Genomic DNA, 17,837 nt, shown 5'->3' with positions numbered 1-17,837 from the left:
GTCTATGTCTGTACTTAACCCATACATAAGGCGCACCGTATTATAAGGCGCAGTGTCAATTACGGGGTCTATGTCTGTACTTAACCCATACATAAGGCGCACCGTATTATAAGGCGAATGCTAAAACATACGGTCTACAAAAAGGTAACAGAAGCAAAACAGTGAGTTTAGTTGAACTTTATTCTACTATTTAACAACACATTATGTTTTAATCAATCTTCTCCCACAAATCCATCAAAGTCCTCATCTACTGTGTCTTCTTAACTTGGCGCAGTACATTTTCTTGCTTCCTCCACTTCCGAACCATATATACGTTGATGTTGAATACTTTCAGCTGCTCTATTCCCATTTACAACCGTGTAACTGATAGTCTGTAGTTTGTATTGTGCCTCGTAAGGATCTGATTTTTATTGGCGGATGGCAAACCGACTTAAGGTGCATTTACCGCCACCTACTGGACTGGAGTGTGGAGCACATAATGGTTAGGAGGAAACAAATGTTGTTTTGCATCATACCGGTAGTTATACTGTACCTACCGGAGGCGTGGCGAAGGTAAGCGTACGTACTGTACGTATTACGTAATGTCCTCTGATTGGTTTATCGCTGCCAGCGTACGTAGTGTATGTATTACATCCCTGTGTCAGCGGGAAAGGGTCCGAAAGTCAATCAATCGGAGCGCTGTAATAGAAAAATGTTGTGAATAACAAAAATGAACGTTGAACATTCTTTACCAATACACACACACACCTGAAATTAGGAACAGCAAAGATAACAAAGGGGGGCTGAACTGGTTTCCAAACTTCCAAACTGGATTCCCGCCTTTGCCTTGTGTGTGTGGAGTTTGCATGTTCTCGCCGTGCCTAGGGGGTTTCCTCCGGGTACTCCGGTTTCCTCCCCCGGTCCAAAGACATGCATGGTAGGTTGATTGGCATCTCTGGAATATTGTCCGTAGTGTGTGAGTGCATGAGAGTGTGTGTGTGCCCTGCGATGGGTTGGCACTCCGTCCAGGGTGTATCCTGCCTCGATGCCCAAAGACGCCTGAGATAGGCACAGGCTCCCCGTGACCCGAGAAGTTCGGATAAGCGGTAGAAAATGAGTGAGTGAGTGAGAATAGAATTTCCACCACAGCCCTTACCAAAAATTTAAGGCTTTTAGGTGTGCCTTATAGTGCGGAAAAAACTGTACTTCCACAATCGCTCTCCATTTATTCGAGGGTGTGGCCTGGATTTGTAACAACACTTGTTACTGTAAACACAATCATCATCATTACCAATGGAGCAAACAGTCTGCAAATCATTAACATTTTTACCATCGTTATTGGTATTTACTGTCGTTTCTCTTATTACTGTCATTATCATTTCCCTTCTGTGTGCATCAGTAGTAAACATCGCACTGCCAAACCAATCGTCACCAGGATAACTAACACACACCTACATCTACTGCTAATGCTTCACATCTACATGGATAATTTCTTTATTCTGCAAAGTTGTATTATGCTTTGATGTTGGAGTTTATCCTAATGCTCCAGCCCTGAACAACAGGATCACATAAGCAGTTTACTTGTTAGGAGCTACCGGGACAGTTTCCGGCCAGACCACTGGGGGGTGCCGGTAGGCCTTTCACTGCAGCTGGCTTTTCTGTATATTCTCGAAGCGACTCATGGTTTGCCTTTTCCTAATGTTCCACCTTCCTGTCATGTCAAGTGTTCCTCATTTGATCCTAATGTTCTGCCCTATATATATTAGCCATTTGGCATGTCTTTCTCAGTCATTGTTTCATGTTTGTTCGCACAGTTGGATGTGTTTCCGGATTCCCATTTTTTGTTAGGCTTGGTTAAACGCTCTATATGTGTATCGAGTTTGGTTTAGGTCTTGCTGTAGAGTATTTTGTTAATTAAATCCATGTTCCGTATAATCCTGCAATTGGGTTTAATTCTCTGCTCGTGCGTGATCGTAATTTCCGTGGACATCTGTGGTCCGGTCCCTGCTCATTACAGAATGACTGACCACTTGCAGTCCCAGCAGGATTGCCTGGTTATTTCCTTTTTTCCCTTCTGAGGACTCGTCTTGGGCTGGCAAAGATCCAGGACTATTGTTTGGTGACATCTGGTTCACCACCTGCTTGGTTCTCGCCATCATCCTGAGCATGTGAAATTCCCTGCCCCGTTTCTTCAGGGAGATACCTCCGAATCTGTTCAGGCCGAGGACACTTTTGGCTCCACAGAGGTCGCTGCTCGGCATCATGTTTTGTTGAGGGCACTTCCTGCTTTATCAGACCCTATTGGAAGCATGCCTCTGCCGTATTGCTAACCAAGGACAACGCTTCACTTCATGGCTTTGTGGAGGATGCTGCTCTACAGACCAGGTGGAGGATGCTTCCTCCCTTCCCTGCCCATGTAGGATGTCACATTCCCACTGGGATTTAGCTGAGGAAGTATGCATGGCACGGTTATGAAGACAAGTACCTAAATCAGAGCCTGATTGGTTGCATGGACACATTCCATACAAACACCAAGTTTGTTTTGTAAACCGTCTCATCACTGATCAGTAAGACAGTTTATTTCTGATTTAATCTTTGTGTCTGAGTAAAACTTGCCAATGGCCCTATGCCTTTTTTTTTTATTGAACTAAGCCTCATCTCCACAGTATCAGGGTCTGGATAAACCAGACATGGCTAGTGTGCTATTTAAATCTTCACCTCACTGAGATCTGTGTGCCCTGCAGTATTGCTTTAGGCGACTTTAATATTTGATGTAGCTATATGTTTATATAGCTAACCCTTCTTTCCCTTCTGCTATAAATAACTTGCATGAGCAGTTTTCTATTGCCTTGTTTGTCACTCCGTCCCCAGATGCCCTGGACATCCATTAGAACAACATTGTGTCCACACTCTTAACCCGAATTAGTTGACATTACTAGAATGTTTCGAGGAAACCGGTTGCACAAATCCACTTTAGTTTTTACACAGAATAAAACTAAACAAGTTAAGTTGTTTGAACATAGAATCTCAAGTCATGCGATAGACAAATCAAGTTTACATTAGAAATTCATTAGTTCACATTTCTAATGTTTTTGAGCATATGTTTATTAAATAACTATCAATGTAATGTATTAAGAATCTGTTCAAAGATTCACACTGTGCATCGTGAGGACAAAAAACAGGCATGGCCTCTGATGCTAGCTTAGACCTGATGGTATAATGTTTTAATAGGTAACCTCGTTTGTTACATATAAATTCACAAAACTTCCACTGCATCTTCAAAAGAACCTGTGAAATCGGAGCATAAGAAAACGTTTAGATTAGCAAATCACTTTCACTGTAAAACGTTAATGAACATCTGCTAATGACTGCATCGTTTAAACAGTTTAAGTCGCTACTACAAACAAACAAAAAATAATAATGTTTTAAAAGAAACTTTAAGAAACACATTTTGAACGGTTATTTTATTTTTAATAAAAAAATTTAATACACCTGAGACACATGCTAGCGTTAGCGACAAACGTGCACATGCATACATGCTTACTGTATATGAACCGACAAAAAAAAAACTTATGCCGGCGAAATACAAACGTTGTAACTGGGAACATATAACACTGGCTAACGTTATTAAATGTGACCTGACAGAAATAGCTTATGTTACTGCAGAAAATGAGAAAAAAAACTAGCATCGATCGTCACATTTACACTTTTTTAGGGTAATCATTTATTGTCAGAAAGATTTCTTCATCTTCAAACCTTCAGAGCAAATTATACATATTGGGATATGCATAGTAACTAGTCATAGGCTATTAAACATTTTTATAAAGAAAATCTATATATGTCACTCAATATATGTCAGTTAATTTTACTATTGACTATTGTGCAGGTTAGTCTGTATTTTTATATGCCGCTTTTTGTAAGTTGATGAAGATTAGTTTATTAACTTTATATCTTTAAGACACGTAAAACATCCACGTTTGCACATCGGTGCCTGTACTTGGTGTTTTAGTTGCAAAACTTAAATGTAAGAACCGTATACTATATTTATGATTACAAAGAACTTTTCGAATGTGTTAAATTGATTGTATTAATATCTGCCGACAGCGGGATGATGGAATTTGTGTCATTACGTCATTGTGAATGACGTCATTACGTCAGGACGTAAAAAAGAACTGGTGAACCGGATTTTTGAACTGGTTCATTAAATCGAACTGTCCGAAAGAACCGGTTCACGGAAAAGAACCGAACTTCCCATCACTAATTGTCACATCCTGTTTCAGGCCCCGCCTCTCCCCTTCCCTGCCCCGCCCCTCCCCTCCCTTACAGAAATGTAACATACCAAGTTGTCTCTGCTTAACATGATCATTGCACTCAATATTTCATCTGAGTAGTGCAAACAACTAATTTGAATTAGTAGTGACAACGATTAAAAAAAAACAACTACAAAAAAAAACGACAAATAATAAGTAATGACCACTTAAAATGTTTCATTAACTCAAAATCTGGGTTTAGTGTGCACTACCACACATCAACAAGCTTCCATCAGTACAGGTGCTGTGACCTTCAGTCATCCTTCTGTCTGGTTTTCTCCAGAGCACTGCTGTAAGAAATCAGCGGGTTACTAACTAGAATGCTAAGATGGACAATTATTCAATAGTCCAATGGTCAATGACCAGAGGCCTGAACAACAATAAACAATCTGTTGTGACGTGTTCATGGTTTTGCTTACGTTCGAAACTGCTCTGTTCTAAATAAAATACAAATTATTTCACTTCAGTGCTAGTAATTTTTCTTCTCTCTATATATATATGATCGTGTCTTACTCCCTCTTCTGTCACAAGGCCATTGATTTATTTAAACTTGCATTGCTAAGCAAATTAGGGCTCCTAAAGATATCACCTGCCACTTGGGCCTGATGCGTACCCCCTTGATTAAAACATGTCTACCTTAATTATATCAGTAACCAAGGCTGCAAATGCTTTACATATTTTTTGGCTCCATTCCCACCAATTGCATCAGTTCAAAAATAGCCTGGACTTGTCCCTGAAAAGCTCAGTATCTACAGACCAATTTCTAACCTGCCTTTCTTCATAACAGCGTACTGTAGCAGCTCACTTTAATGATCTCTCTACCTCCAATGACTTGTTTGTAGTATTGGATTTAGGCTGCTTGTTCTGCAAGACCTCACTGGGTCACAGTAGGCCATAACAAACTTTTGCACAGACTTGAAACAAAATAATTCCCCCTTCCTGAGACTGTTCTATCCTGGTTTGGATCAAATCTGTCTGAGAGACAACAATTGATTGTAATAGATAGGGTTAGGACTTGCTGTATCTCCCACAGTGTTCCTCAAGGATGAGGTCTTGCCAGCTGATCATCATAAATACAGTCTCTTTGGAAACTGAAGACATTCGAGTTTGAGAGGAAAAAAATTCATAATTGATTTTAAGAGGATAAAACTGATGGAAAATATACCAGAGCTGTTGCAAAAGCAGTGGATTATTATATATCCAGTATAATAATTTGGAATGAGGGCGGGGCACGGTGGCTTAGTGGTTAGCACGTTTGCCTCACACCTCCAGGGTTGGGGGTTCGATTCCCGCCTCCGCCTTGTGTGTGTGGAGTTTGCATGTTCTCCCCGTGCCTCGGGGGTTTCCTCCGGGTACTCCAGTTTCCTCCCCCGTTCCAAAGACATGCATGGTAGGTTGATTGGCATCTCTGGAAAATTGTCCGTAGTGTGTGAGTGTGTGAGTGAATGAGAGTGTGTGTGCCCTGAGATGGGTTGGCACTCCGTCCAGGGTGTATCCTGCCTCGATGCCCGATGACGCCTGAGATAGGCACAGGCTCCCCGTGACCCGAGAAGTTCGGATAAGCGGTAGAAAATGAATGAATGAATGAATGAATTTGGAATGAACTGAAAAAAAACCCCACTGGTATTCTGAGCAGAAGACATCAAACAGGTCAGCCAAGGAAAACAACAGCACCTAATAACAGAGAAAGCTGTAAAGAAAAACCCAAAAACATCAGTTAGCGACATAAAAAAATCACAGGGTAGCAATGAAGGGCAACATCCACCACCGAACAGTAATATGGAGGCCATAACACAAGACACACCTCTCATCAGCAGTATTTATCAGTATCAGTAAGTCAGATTGAAATTCATTAAGAAATACAGAGATGAGCTACAAAAGCTCTGGAACCAAAATGAATCGATGAGCTCTCGAGCTCACAGGTCAAGCACGGTGGTGGTAGTGTCATGGCTTGGGTTTGCATGGCTCATGATAATTCATAGGAAAATGCATCCAAATTATTCAGAAGGAAATTCATTATGCATGAAGACAATGATCCAAAACACACACTGACAACTCAACAAAGGGCTTCATCGGGGGGGGTAAGCGGAAGCTTTAAATCAATCAGCAGACTTAAACCCAACTGAGCAGCATTTCACCTCCTGAAGAGAACAGTGATGGGAGAAACCTCCTGGAACAACAACAACTAATAGAAGCTGTATTACAAGCCTAGAAAAGCATCACAGAATATGCTTTTATAACATACCTCCATCTCTGTGCCTGCACTTCATTCAGCATTTTTAAATCTGAACCAGTATCTCACCTTTTAGGCCACGTTCACACCGCAAGTCTTAACGCTCGATTCGGATATTTTGCTCAGATCCAATTTTTTTTTGTTTGGCTGTTCACATTACCTTTTAAAACGTGGCCTATATCAGATACCAGTGTGAACAGTTTGCTGTTTCGAACTGACCCGCATGCGCAAACGAACGATAACGATGACGTCACACGCAGCACGTCGTCGCGCTAAAAAGTTGGCGAGGTTACGGAGGAAGTATTGTATCATCTGGTGTAATGCATTCGACACAAACATTATGAGCTGGTTCACGTAACCACTTTATATAACAATCCTAACACACACACACGTTACCAGTCACGTTTCTGTGATGTTTTCGCCGCCGAGCAAAAAAAAAAAAAGTTTTTTCCCGGCGCATAATTGTGACGAATGTCGATGTAGATTGACGTAAAAGTCGCATCAAATCCGCCTCGGTTGTTCACACTGTGGCCACATTGGAAAAAATCAGATTTGGGTCTGATTCATGACCACATATGGAAGTGGCCTAGATCTGATTTGAAAAAAATCAGATCTGGGCCAGATTTGAGTGTTCACACTACTCCTGAAGAAGTCTGACCTGGTCACCTGACCCCAAAAAAATGGGCCGGATTTGGGCCACTTTTACCTGCAGTGTGAACGGGGCCTTTCAGTCTTGCACTTATTCACACCCTGTAACTTATTTCTTAAGTCATGCAATTCATTTACTGTGTCCGTAATTATTAAACGTCTGGTCTAAAATTTCATTTTTATGCCGATGATACTCAGATCTATGTTCATTTTAAACCTAACGAAACTGTGCCTGTTGATTTCCTTTCTTAAATCTTCGTTCTTCCATCTCAAAAACGTTGCCAGATTGCGTCCGATGCTGTCTTTTTCTGTTGCTGAGAGACTGATCGACACTTTTGTGTTTTCCCGTATCGATTACTACAATGCCTTGTTGGCTTTGGTGTCTAAAGCTACCTTAAACAAATTACAGGTAGTACAAAATTCGGCGGTGAGAATACTTACTAGCACAACGTTAAAAGATCACGTTACTCCCGTACTCCCGTGCCTCTTTTCCACCGGAAAGAACCGGGTGCTGGTTCAGAGCTAGCGCTAGTGCTGGTTCAAAGTTGGTTCCATAGGCGAACTTTCTAAGAACCGCTTTGCCTTTCCACCGGATAGAGAGCATCACAGAGCCGAGTGTGACGTCACTGTATAGGTGTCACTTGTCCCAGCGACGTTAGCGCAGCAGCGGCAAACACAAACACGACAACAATGGTGGATGTTGCTTTACTGTTAATGCTCATGGCTTTGTGAACCTACATTAACATCCAAACGCGGTTAATAAAACGTGTATGTGCGGCTCCGTGTAATCTGTATAAACGGAGGTTGTAATTGATAAAGTACATAACGTTATTTTATCGTTAACACAGAAAAAAAGTTATCCTTAGCATGTAGCTACCTACTATCATGTGTGCTGATAATGTATCATATCGCGGTAAAGTAAAAGAGTATTAAACATTAGTGTACCTTAGGTACATAAAAATAAAAGTTAATAATGAAGATGAAAATATTTTATACTTCACATTTTGTTTTAATCTCTTCTCATTTTATTTACTATTATTACTGGATTTTGTTTTATATATTTTTGGATTTTATTAATATTGTAACTGTAACTTATTTTTCTTATTTCAGTGTTCTTCAGGAAATGTGTATGATGATGCAACCTCCTGTTGAACATGTGACATAATAATAATTCAGGTGTTTAGGTACCAGGGTTAAATGACTGAATATACAGTATATGGCCAAAGGTATGCGGACATCTGACCTCTGAACACCTTCCGAAACCATAGGCGTTGATATGGACCTGTTCCCCATTTGATGCTACAGTAGCCTCCACTCTTCTGACAAGGCTTTCCCTAGTTTGTGCAGTGTGGCTGTGAGGATTTACCCATTCAGCTACAAGATCACGAGGTCTGGCACTGATTACTGATAAGGAGCCCTGATAAGTTAGTGCTCCAGTTCATCATACTGTACAGGCTCTGTGAAGGATATAAGAATTCTTCCACTCCAACCATACTGTAACACACCATATTTTAACGGAGCTTGCTTCGTTGCCGGAGTGTCGCCATGCTGGAACAGGATTAGGCTACTTCTTGGGAAGGGAAATGGTGATGCCTTAACATGCAAAAACATTGTTTTGTACGTTTGCAACATTTTTTTTAAAGAGGAGGTTCGTATTTTATTTGGAGACGGTCCGACGCCCAAATTCTTTTGGCCATAGGATATTCGCATAGATTCAAAAATGAATAAAAAATATCGTAAGGCTTTTTGAAGTATATTGTAGGTACAGCACCATTATAGTGGCCTTAGACCGGCGTTTTTTTTTATTAAAGTTATTCATCTGAAACATGCAGATAGGTTGGGTGATAGTGCCTTTAATTTACCTTTGTAAATGTGACTCATACGCATCACTGCTCTTCCATTAGACTAGCAATCATAAATCACAGAAATACTGTATATTAATAGTCATTCCACCAAATAGCATTAATAATTTCTGTATAAACATTTACTGAAAGTGTATCCTGCATTATGAAACGGCTTAAAGCACATTCGACAGATGCTCCAATGCATTATTGATAGTCGTGCTAATCGTGCCCGGGTTAAAGCGGTTTCATATTTTTCTGTATTAATATGCAGAACAGAGCAACACATATTATCAGCACTGCTATGAAATTGGCTTCAGGAATCTAGTTAGGAGGCCTACATCTTATCTGTGTGTTCCATTCTTTCACAGCATGCGGCAAGTTAATGAAAATCACAGGACCCGTGACCATAAAAACGTCAGGCACACGGTTCGGTGCGTGGATGACCGACCCGATGGCATCTCCAAGAAACAACAGAGTGAGTCACTCTTCTTTCTTTTGTGTCTCTAATGGTTTAGAGCGAGGGGATCCGAGATAATAGGTGGGATCGATAAGACGGACTCACGTATCGTGTGGTAATTGTGGTCGTGTGGCGGATAAACACTCACTTCCTGTGTATCTTTCGAAACAATGCAATAGAGCTATTTGTTTATAGAACTGAAATGTCAGCATCCACAAATCAATAATGCATTAGCGGTTCTAGCGGATTAATTCATCTAATTTGAAAAGCTCAATGATGTCTTCATTACACTACCGTCCTGACAGATGTCCTGTACACACCATGTACCCGACTAGTTAAATGTTGTACACCCTCGCTCATCAAAGGTCTTCATTTTTACTCTTTTTCTACTGTTTTAGAATAATAACGAGGACGTTAACGCTATGGAATAAAACAAGTGGAATTATTTAGTGACTGTGTCTGATGTCATTTGGGACTCGTTGCATTCATTAGAGCATTGCTGCTGAGTAATGTGCGTTTCCCCCACCGAAGTTAACGGCAATTAGCTAATGAGTAATTGCGGGTTTGTCAACATGTAGGTTTTCTTTCTCTAAAAAACTACCATGTAAATGAATTAGAAAAAGGTTCGTCATGAACCTCAAAGATCGCCTGCTAGAATCTGGGATTTGTGTGTATGTAGTATGTAGAATCGAATAAACAGGGGACAGTCGAAGGACAATAACAACAAAACATCTGTATGTGGTGAGGTAAAGGATGTTGATTTAGATCTAGATATGTGTTGTAGCATGAGCAGAAAGAAATGAAATGCAGAGGGTGGTGTTATATGTCTCAGAGGGTTGCCTGACCGTTCCCGGTTGGTAGATGTTCTGTTATAGGGAAACGTTAGCTAGTGGGTGGGAATTAGCAAGATGAAATCAGGGAAAAAGTGAAGGGAGAGAATTCTCACACATTGAAACTCCCATACATTGATATTAAATCCATTATTGAAGCAGGCAGAGAGAAGAACATCCACCAAAATTCAAAATGAGGAGACCAAAGGCAACGTATACAGTAATAATGCTACCAGCAACATGCTTCACAGCGTTTTCAGGTCGTTGAGCTTTTTACAGTACCAACTACAGCATTTATGCCCCTTTTCCACCGAGGCAGTTTGAGTGCAGGTTTGGAGCCTAATTTAGAACCAGTTCTTTCTGTTTCGACCGCCAAAGCACCGGCTCCGAACCAGGAAAAGTGGTTCTTAAGTAGCACCAAAACGTTGCTGGTCTAGACTTAAGAACCACTTGCGTCAGGAGCTGTGGGCGGGGCTACTGTTAGCACATTTGATAATGTACCTTAAGTATACTAATGTTTAATACACTTTTACTTTACCGCGATATGATACATTATCAGCACACATGATAGTAGGTAGCTACATGCTAAGGCTAACTTTTTTTCTGTGTTAATGATAAAATAACGTTATGTACTTTATCGATTACAACCTCCGTTTATACAGATTACACGGAGCTGCACGTACACGTTTTATTCGCCGCGTTTGGATGCCGATGTAGGTTCGCAAAGCCATGAGCATTAACAGTAAAGTAACATCCGCCATTGTTGTTGTGTTTGTGTTTGCCGCCGCTGCTCTAACGTTGCTGGGACACGACACGTATACAGTGACGCCACATTCGGCGCTGTGATGCTCTCTAGCCAGTGGAAAGGCAAACCGGTTCTTAGAAGGTTCGCCAATGGAACCAACTTTGAACCAGCACCAGCGTTAGCTCTGAACCAGCACCCGGTTCTTTCCGGTGGAAAAGAGGCATCAGTGTCAAGCCCAAAAAGTTCAGTCTTAATCTCATCACACTAGAGAAGCTTTCCTCACATGTTTGCTGAATTTCCACCATACTGTTTGGTGGCTTGGGAAGTGTTTGGGCTCTGTAGCTCCTACAAAGTTACCTACCATTGATACCTTTTAGCTGCTGCTCTGGCTCTGGGTCAAGTGCTAAAACAAACCCATCTCTAAGGAAAGAATTCAATTCAAGCATTAAGCTGAGTAGATGAGCATGTACAGTAATATGCTGCTCAAAGGTTATTTTGCAATACCGTAACTAGTAATACATCATCGTCACAATATTATTTATTTATTTATTTTTTTTATGCAGGTCTGGTACATGGACACGTACACCAACAGCAAGGTGGTGCGAGAGTACAAAACCATGGCGGATTTTGTCTCAGGCCAAGAGTCTCGAACGTACTCCCTTCCATTTAAATGGGCAGGGACCAATCATGTTGTGTATAATGGATCGCTGTACTACAACAAGGAGCAAAGCAACATTGTGGTCCGGTACAGCTTTGAGACAGGTCGTGTCCTGGCTCAGCGGGCACTTGAGTATGCCGGATTCCACAATGTCTACCCGTACACCTGGGGAGGCTTTTCAGACATTGATCTAATGGCTGATGAGATGGGGCTGTGGGCTGTCTACGCTACTAACCAGAATGCAGGGAATGTTGTGATTTCCCACATAGAACCTGAGACGTTGGAGCCTCTAAGCACTTGGAACACGGAGTACTCAAAACGCAATGCTGGTGAGTCATTCATGATCTGTGGAACACTCTATGTTACCAACTCACACCTTACTGGGGCAAAGGTCTACTATTCCTACGACACAAAGACATCCACCTACGAGTATGTGGACATCCCGTTTCACAACCCATACTTCCACATCTCCATGCTCGACTACAATGCTCAAGAGAGAGCACTCTATGCCTGGAACAATGGCCACCAGGTGATTTTCAATGTCACGCTCTACCATGTCATCAAAACCGAAGACGACTCATAAAGACAGAGAATCTCTATGGCTGTGCCAGTTTTTTTCCTGTTTGCCTGGAACAGTGGTCATCTTCAGTGTCATGTTCTACAGTGTTTGTTCATAAAAAAACAAATGGTAATAAAGAGAGGGTGGAGGTGCTCCAGGGCTTGATTGCCTGGAACAGGATCCACAAGGTCACCTTCAACATTATACACCTTATCAAATTCAACACATGGGACGAAGAGGACTATGTGGCTATGATGGGATTTTCTTCAAGCTTGCCGAGAAAAAGAGTCCAGCGGCTATCACAGGAGTTACTTGTTTGCCTGGAACAGCGGGTACCATGTCACAACCCAGACGATCAAAAATGAGCACGATTCTTGAAGAACGAAGTGGATACGCGGACACCATTTTCTCACTCTGCTACATCATTAGTTACAAAACTGAGGACAGGCTCGTTATTCTGGTCCCAGCTGCTCCAGAGACCATTCAGAAAGATAGGGTGTGAAGCAGAAACACATGCTGGCTGGACTTACAAGTCCATGTGCACAGGCATTCATACCTGGGGCAAATTAGCCGAGCCAAGCCACCCTCCGACATGATTTGGGAGGTGTGAGGAACCCAGAGAACCTGAAGGAAACAGTAAAAACATGCGAAAATCCAAATAAGGACAACACAAAGTTTTTTAACAGATAAAAGGAGTAGCTTGTGTACGTCAACAACAACGGCCAAGTCACCTTCAGATTTACTCTCCGGCACATTATTAAAACTGAAGACTGACTTTCTCGTTCAGTTAAATCAGTGCTCATCAACCTGCAGACCTGCATGGTCCAGAAAAAAAAAATAAATTATGTATGAACATAAACGATTACGATCACATGCATGAACAAAAACGATTTAGGTGAAAGCAGCTCTTTTACACAGAGCCTGAGAGATCTATAGACTGAGGGATATGAGTTCAGAACCAAGAGTGTTTACACATGTTTTTTTTTTTTATTTATTTATTCTCTCTGGTCTAATTAGTGAATTTACTAGAATTAATTGATGATAATTTAGCATCGAAGGTAGTTGAACACCCCTTGAGGGGGCGGCACGGCGACTTAATGGTTAGAACGTTCGCCTCACGCCTCCAGGGTCGGGGGTTCGATTCCCACCTCCTCCTTGTGTGTGTGGAGTTTGCATGTTCTCCCCGTGCCTCGGGGGTTTCCTCCGTGTACTCCGGTTTCCTCCCCCGGTCCAAAGACATGCATGGTAGGATGATTGGCATCTCTGGAAAATTGTCCGTAGTGTGTGAGTGTGTGTGTGCCCTGTGATAGGTTGGCACTCCATGCAGGGTCTATCCTGCCTCAATGCCTGAGATAGGCACGCCTGAGATAGGCACAGGCTGCCCGTGACCCGAGAAGTTCGGATAAGCGGTAGAGAATGAATGACTGAATGTTCACCCCTGATTTAGAGCAGCAGAACATGTTGCCTTCAGCGTCACTATTTACCACATCATATAAACTGTGGGTGAGTCATACAGTACACATAATATCTAACTACACGGTGGAGTCAGACCACTGCAGCATGATGTTCCTGTTCACAAGGAACAGTAACCTCCGTTAGTCAAACCGAGACACAAAGGTGAGGAGCAGGAGGAAGAGGAGGAGGAGGAGCTTAGCGGGTACAATCTGATTTTGTTATTTTTTGTGAGCCAAAAGTTCATCTTAAACCACATAATTATCCAATCTGAAGGACAGAAATTGGAGCAGGAGGACATGACGTGATACATAGAAAGATAAACAGAACTCATCTAATGTAAGACAAACGAAATTTTAAAAATATAGACAAATGGAATAACAAAAGGAAATAATGTTCTGGTGGATCAATGGGCAAGAAAAGACATGACGAAGGAACGGATAAAGTGAAGGTTGTTGAATTCTTCCCCATGTCTGTGGCTGATGTTCAAGCTTCACCTCCAATTATTTTATGCAGTTATTACATTTCTGAAAAAACTTTTTTTTTTCCTGCATGAATGTTGGCCTTTTTTTTGTTGAGTAAAATTTTTTTCTTACTGTCCTTGTGTTAAAAAAGAAAACCGTCTTGTGGAAAATGTTTTAGAAAACCAATTCAGACTTATTTGGTATTATAAGAATCTGATTGTGTTTATTTGTATAAAGAAGCATCATGATCATCTCGGAAATACGAACCGAATGTGAACCTTCTTTACCTCAGAGTTAATCGCTTCTATACACCACTGGTCCCCAACCTTTTTTTCGCCGTGGACCGGTCAATGTTTGATCATTTTACCGCGGCCCGCTGGGGGTGGGGGGTGGCGGCTATACGATTAAATTAAAATTAATAATTGTAACTCACTATTGTAACTCACTACAACGCTAAATCAATGAGAACCCTGAGCTTGTTTTTTTACAACGTGACGGTTAATAGGAGACAATGTCACCCGAAGTGTGTCGCTTATGTCCAGTTTATTCCGTTGTTTTGTTTCGGTTGCCGTCACTGCAGAAAACCCCACTTCACACAGACAGCATGTCGGAAATGGCGATAGGGATGTAAGCGCTGTGGTGACAATCTCAGGGTATTCCGCCATGACTTTAATCCAGAACACCGGCAGAGTTTCTAACTTTCTAACGACGTCTGTTTCGTGCTCATTTTTGCTAATTTGTGGTTAAATTTGAGCAAACACAATATACACGTACACCAAGCACTGTTAAACATGACAAAGTACCGGTGAACAGAGAGAAGAGCGATACACACCTTCTCTCTCCACCAAAGCTACAACACCACTGCCGCTTGCAGCCGCTCAGCTCCAGACGTCACCTAAACCCGGCCCGATATCATGATATTTTGCACATGCGCGGTATCGGTGCGGCTTTAGGTGACGTCTCTCAGCTCCCGGTTAACCTCTCGTCCATGGAAAGTCGCACAAACCCGAGAGAAATACACCACAGTAAATAAAATGGAAATAATTTAATGTTCTTTGGGCGGCCCGGGACCATTTGGTCCATGGACCTGTACCCGTCCGCGGCTCGGGGGTTGGGGACCACTGCTATACAGTATAAAATACACTAAAGCCCACAGCAGATGGTTATACGCTTACACACCGTTACACACATGTACATCGAAGTGGTCAGGGGCATGAAAAAGAGTGTGTAAAGGATAAAGTGGAAACAATGAAGGTTATAAAATAAGTACTATTTTTTTGCTGAATCCTGTGAAAGGCCGGCTCTCTGAAATCAGAAATCGTCACGCGTTTCCTTTGATGACTTTGAGTGCGGCTCTTCTGCAATTTCAATCAACATGAAAGGCAGAGGAGCAGCAATGATTGGAGTCCCTTAGCTGCAATTTCTTCCTCTCATGTCAGTGTCAAGATCCTCTGTCTGCCAGCACAAAGGGAATTTAAATGCTGCCCAGCAGTTCGGCGAGAGAAAATGGCAGCACCTCTGGGAGTTCCTTTATGCCTCCAGCACACCTGTGCTATCACATACTAATGACCTTAAAACACACACACACACACACACACACACACACACACACACACACACACACACACACTTACAGCATTTAGCAGATGCCCTTATCCAGAGTGACTTACATTTTATCTCATTTTCATACAACTGAGCAATTGAGGGTTAAGGGCCTTGCTCAGGGGCCCAGCAAGTGGCAGCTTGGTGGACGTAGTAATCGAACTCACAATCGAACTCACAACCTTCCAATTGGAAGCCCAACACCTTAACCACTAGGCAAACACACACACACACACACACACACACACACACACACACACACACACACACACACACACACACACACACACACACACACACACACACACACACACACACACAGCATTTAGCAGACGCCCTTATCCAGAGTGACTTACATTTTATCTCATTTTAACACAACTGAGCAATTGAGGGTTAAGGGCCTTGCTCAGGGGCCCAGCAAGTGTCAGCTTGGTGGACGTAGTAATCGAACTCACAATCAAACTCACAACCTTCCAATTGGAAGCCCAACACCTTAACCACTCGGCAAACACACACACACACACACACACACACACACACACACACACACACACACACACACACACATTGTTTTATGGCCACACCCACATCAGTTTCTCGTCATTTCAAGGCAAGCGAAGAACCAACTAACAAATCTAATCAGGCAATCAGACAAGGTCACGGGTTCACCCGGTAATACTACGCTATATCTTCAGATCCGTATAAAAAGGGTCACGTCGCCGTCCTGATTGCTTTTCTAACTGCTACTTTTGCAGACAGATCTGTGAATTTTCTCTTTCCTGCAGTGACATGACAGCTGCTTCAGAAGCAGTTAGCTGGAAATAGTGGAAGCAGAGAACAAATCAAACCGCACTCCTGGCTCTCATTTTCAATTCCGCAGACAGCAATAAAACCCCACGGTGAAGGAAAAAGAGGGAAGCAGCCATGAGCTCGCCGCCGTTTCTCTCCCTCTGAGTATTGATAGTTGCCATTGTTGTGTTTTCTGTTTGCTGTGTCAGAAAAGTACGTCCCATTTATTTTCACACCGCCAAACAACACAAGGTCATGCTTAATATTTTTAGCCCAAAATATCGATCGTTCCTATTTTGTCTGACAGGAAAATGAACAGATGGACATGCAGAGGTGTCGATATTGTTAACAAGCTTTATACTTTCATCACAAAGCAGGAATTTACAATGAAACTCTTACAGTATTTCAGAGCTAACAGATAACAGGTAGTGAACTGAAATGGTTGACTTTAAACAGACTCGCGTAGAAGGTTTCATCAAAATGATCTGATGTACACTATAAAGACAAAAGTATGTGCACCCTGACCATCACATCTATATGCGGTTCTTCCCCACCGTTCTACTAAACGTCTCTGTGTGCAGTACTGTAGCTTTACATTTTCCCTTCACTGGAACAACATACTGATGCACAAAGCTCCAGAGCTTCATGAAGAAATGGTGTGGAGGTGAAGGTTGGGATGAAGAACTCGAGTCCTGCATTGAGCCAACTCCACTGAACGCTTTGAGATGAACTGGAACTGGAGTCTGAGCAAATTCTAATTTAAATTGTATTTGCCACATACAAATGTTAAAGTGGGTGGGGGGGCAGGGGGGCTTAGTGGTTAGCATGTTCGCCTCACACCTCCGGGGTCGGGGGTTTGATTCCCGCCTCCGCCTTGTGTGTGTGGAGTTTGCATGTTCTCCCCATGCCTCGGGGGTTTCCTCCGGGTACTCCGGTTTCCTCCCCCGGTCCAAAGACATGCATGGTAGGTTGATTGGCATCTCTGGAAAATTGTCCGTAGTGTGTGAGTGAATGAGAGTGTGTGTGTGCCCTGCGATGGGTTGGCACTCAGTCCAGTGTGTATCCTGCCTCGATGCCCGATGATGCCTGAGATAGGCACAGGCTCCCCGTGACCTGAGAAGTTCGGATAAGCGATAGAAAATGAATGAATGAATGAATGAATGAATATTAAAGTGCAGGATGTTCATGGAGTGCAAGTGTGCAATGTGAGAAGCTCCTCATCATTCTCTCTCTGTACAACTTCAAGGTGCAGAAGCGCTTCCCTGAA

General features: G+C 42.3%; 1 protein-coding gene across 3 annotated transcripts in view; it reads left to right on the top strand.

The window, feature by feature from the left end:
* olfm3a (olfactomedin 3a) overlaps positions 1-13,466 on the top strand; it is a 53,451-nt gene extending 39,985 nt beyond the window's left edge. For all 3 annotated transcript variants that reach the window (XM_047811195.1, XM_047811197.1, XM_047811196.1), the window contains 2 exons: positions 9,383-9,489; positions 11,610-13,466. In XM_047811195.1, coding sequence (XP_047667151.1) covers positions 9,383-9,489; positions 11,610-12,287 — 785 coding nt within the window. In that variant the 3' untranslated portion in view covers positions 12,288-13,466. The remainder of the gene's footprint in view (positions 1-9,382; positions 9,490-11,609) is intronic.
* Positions 13,467-17,837: the final 4,371 nt, after the last annotated feature.

This window comes from Tachysurus fulvidraco, chromosome 3 (assembly GCF_022655615.1).
Source record: "Tachysurus fulvidraco isolate hzauxx_2018 chromosome 3, HZAU_PFXX_2.0, whole genome shotgun sequence".
Lineage (NCBI taxonomy): Eukaryota > Metazoa > Chordata > Actinopteri > Siluriformes > Bagridae > Tachysurus > Tachysurus fulvidraco.
Note: the sequence above shows the minus strand (reverse complement) of the source record. Positions and strands in the feature narration are given on the sequence as shown.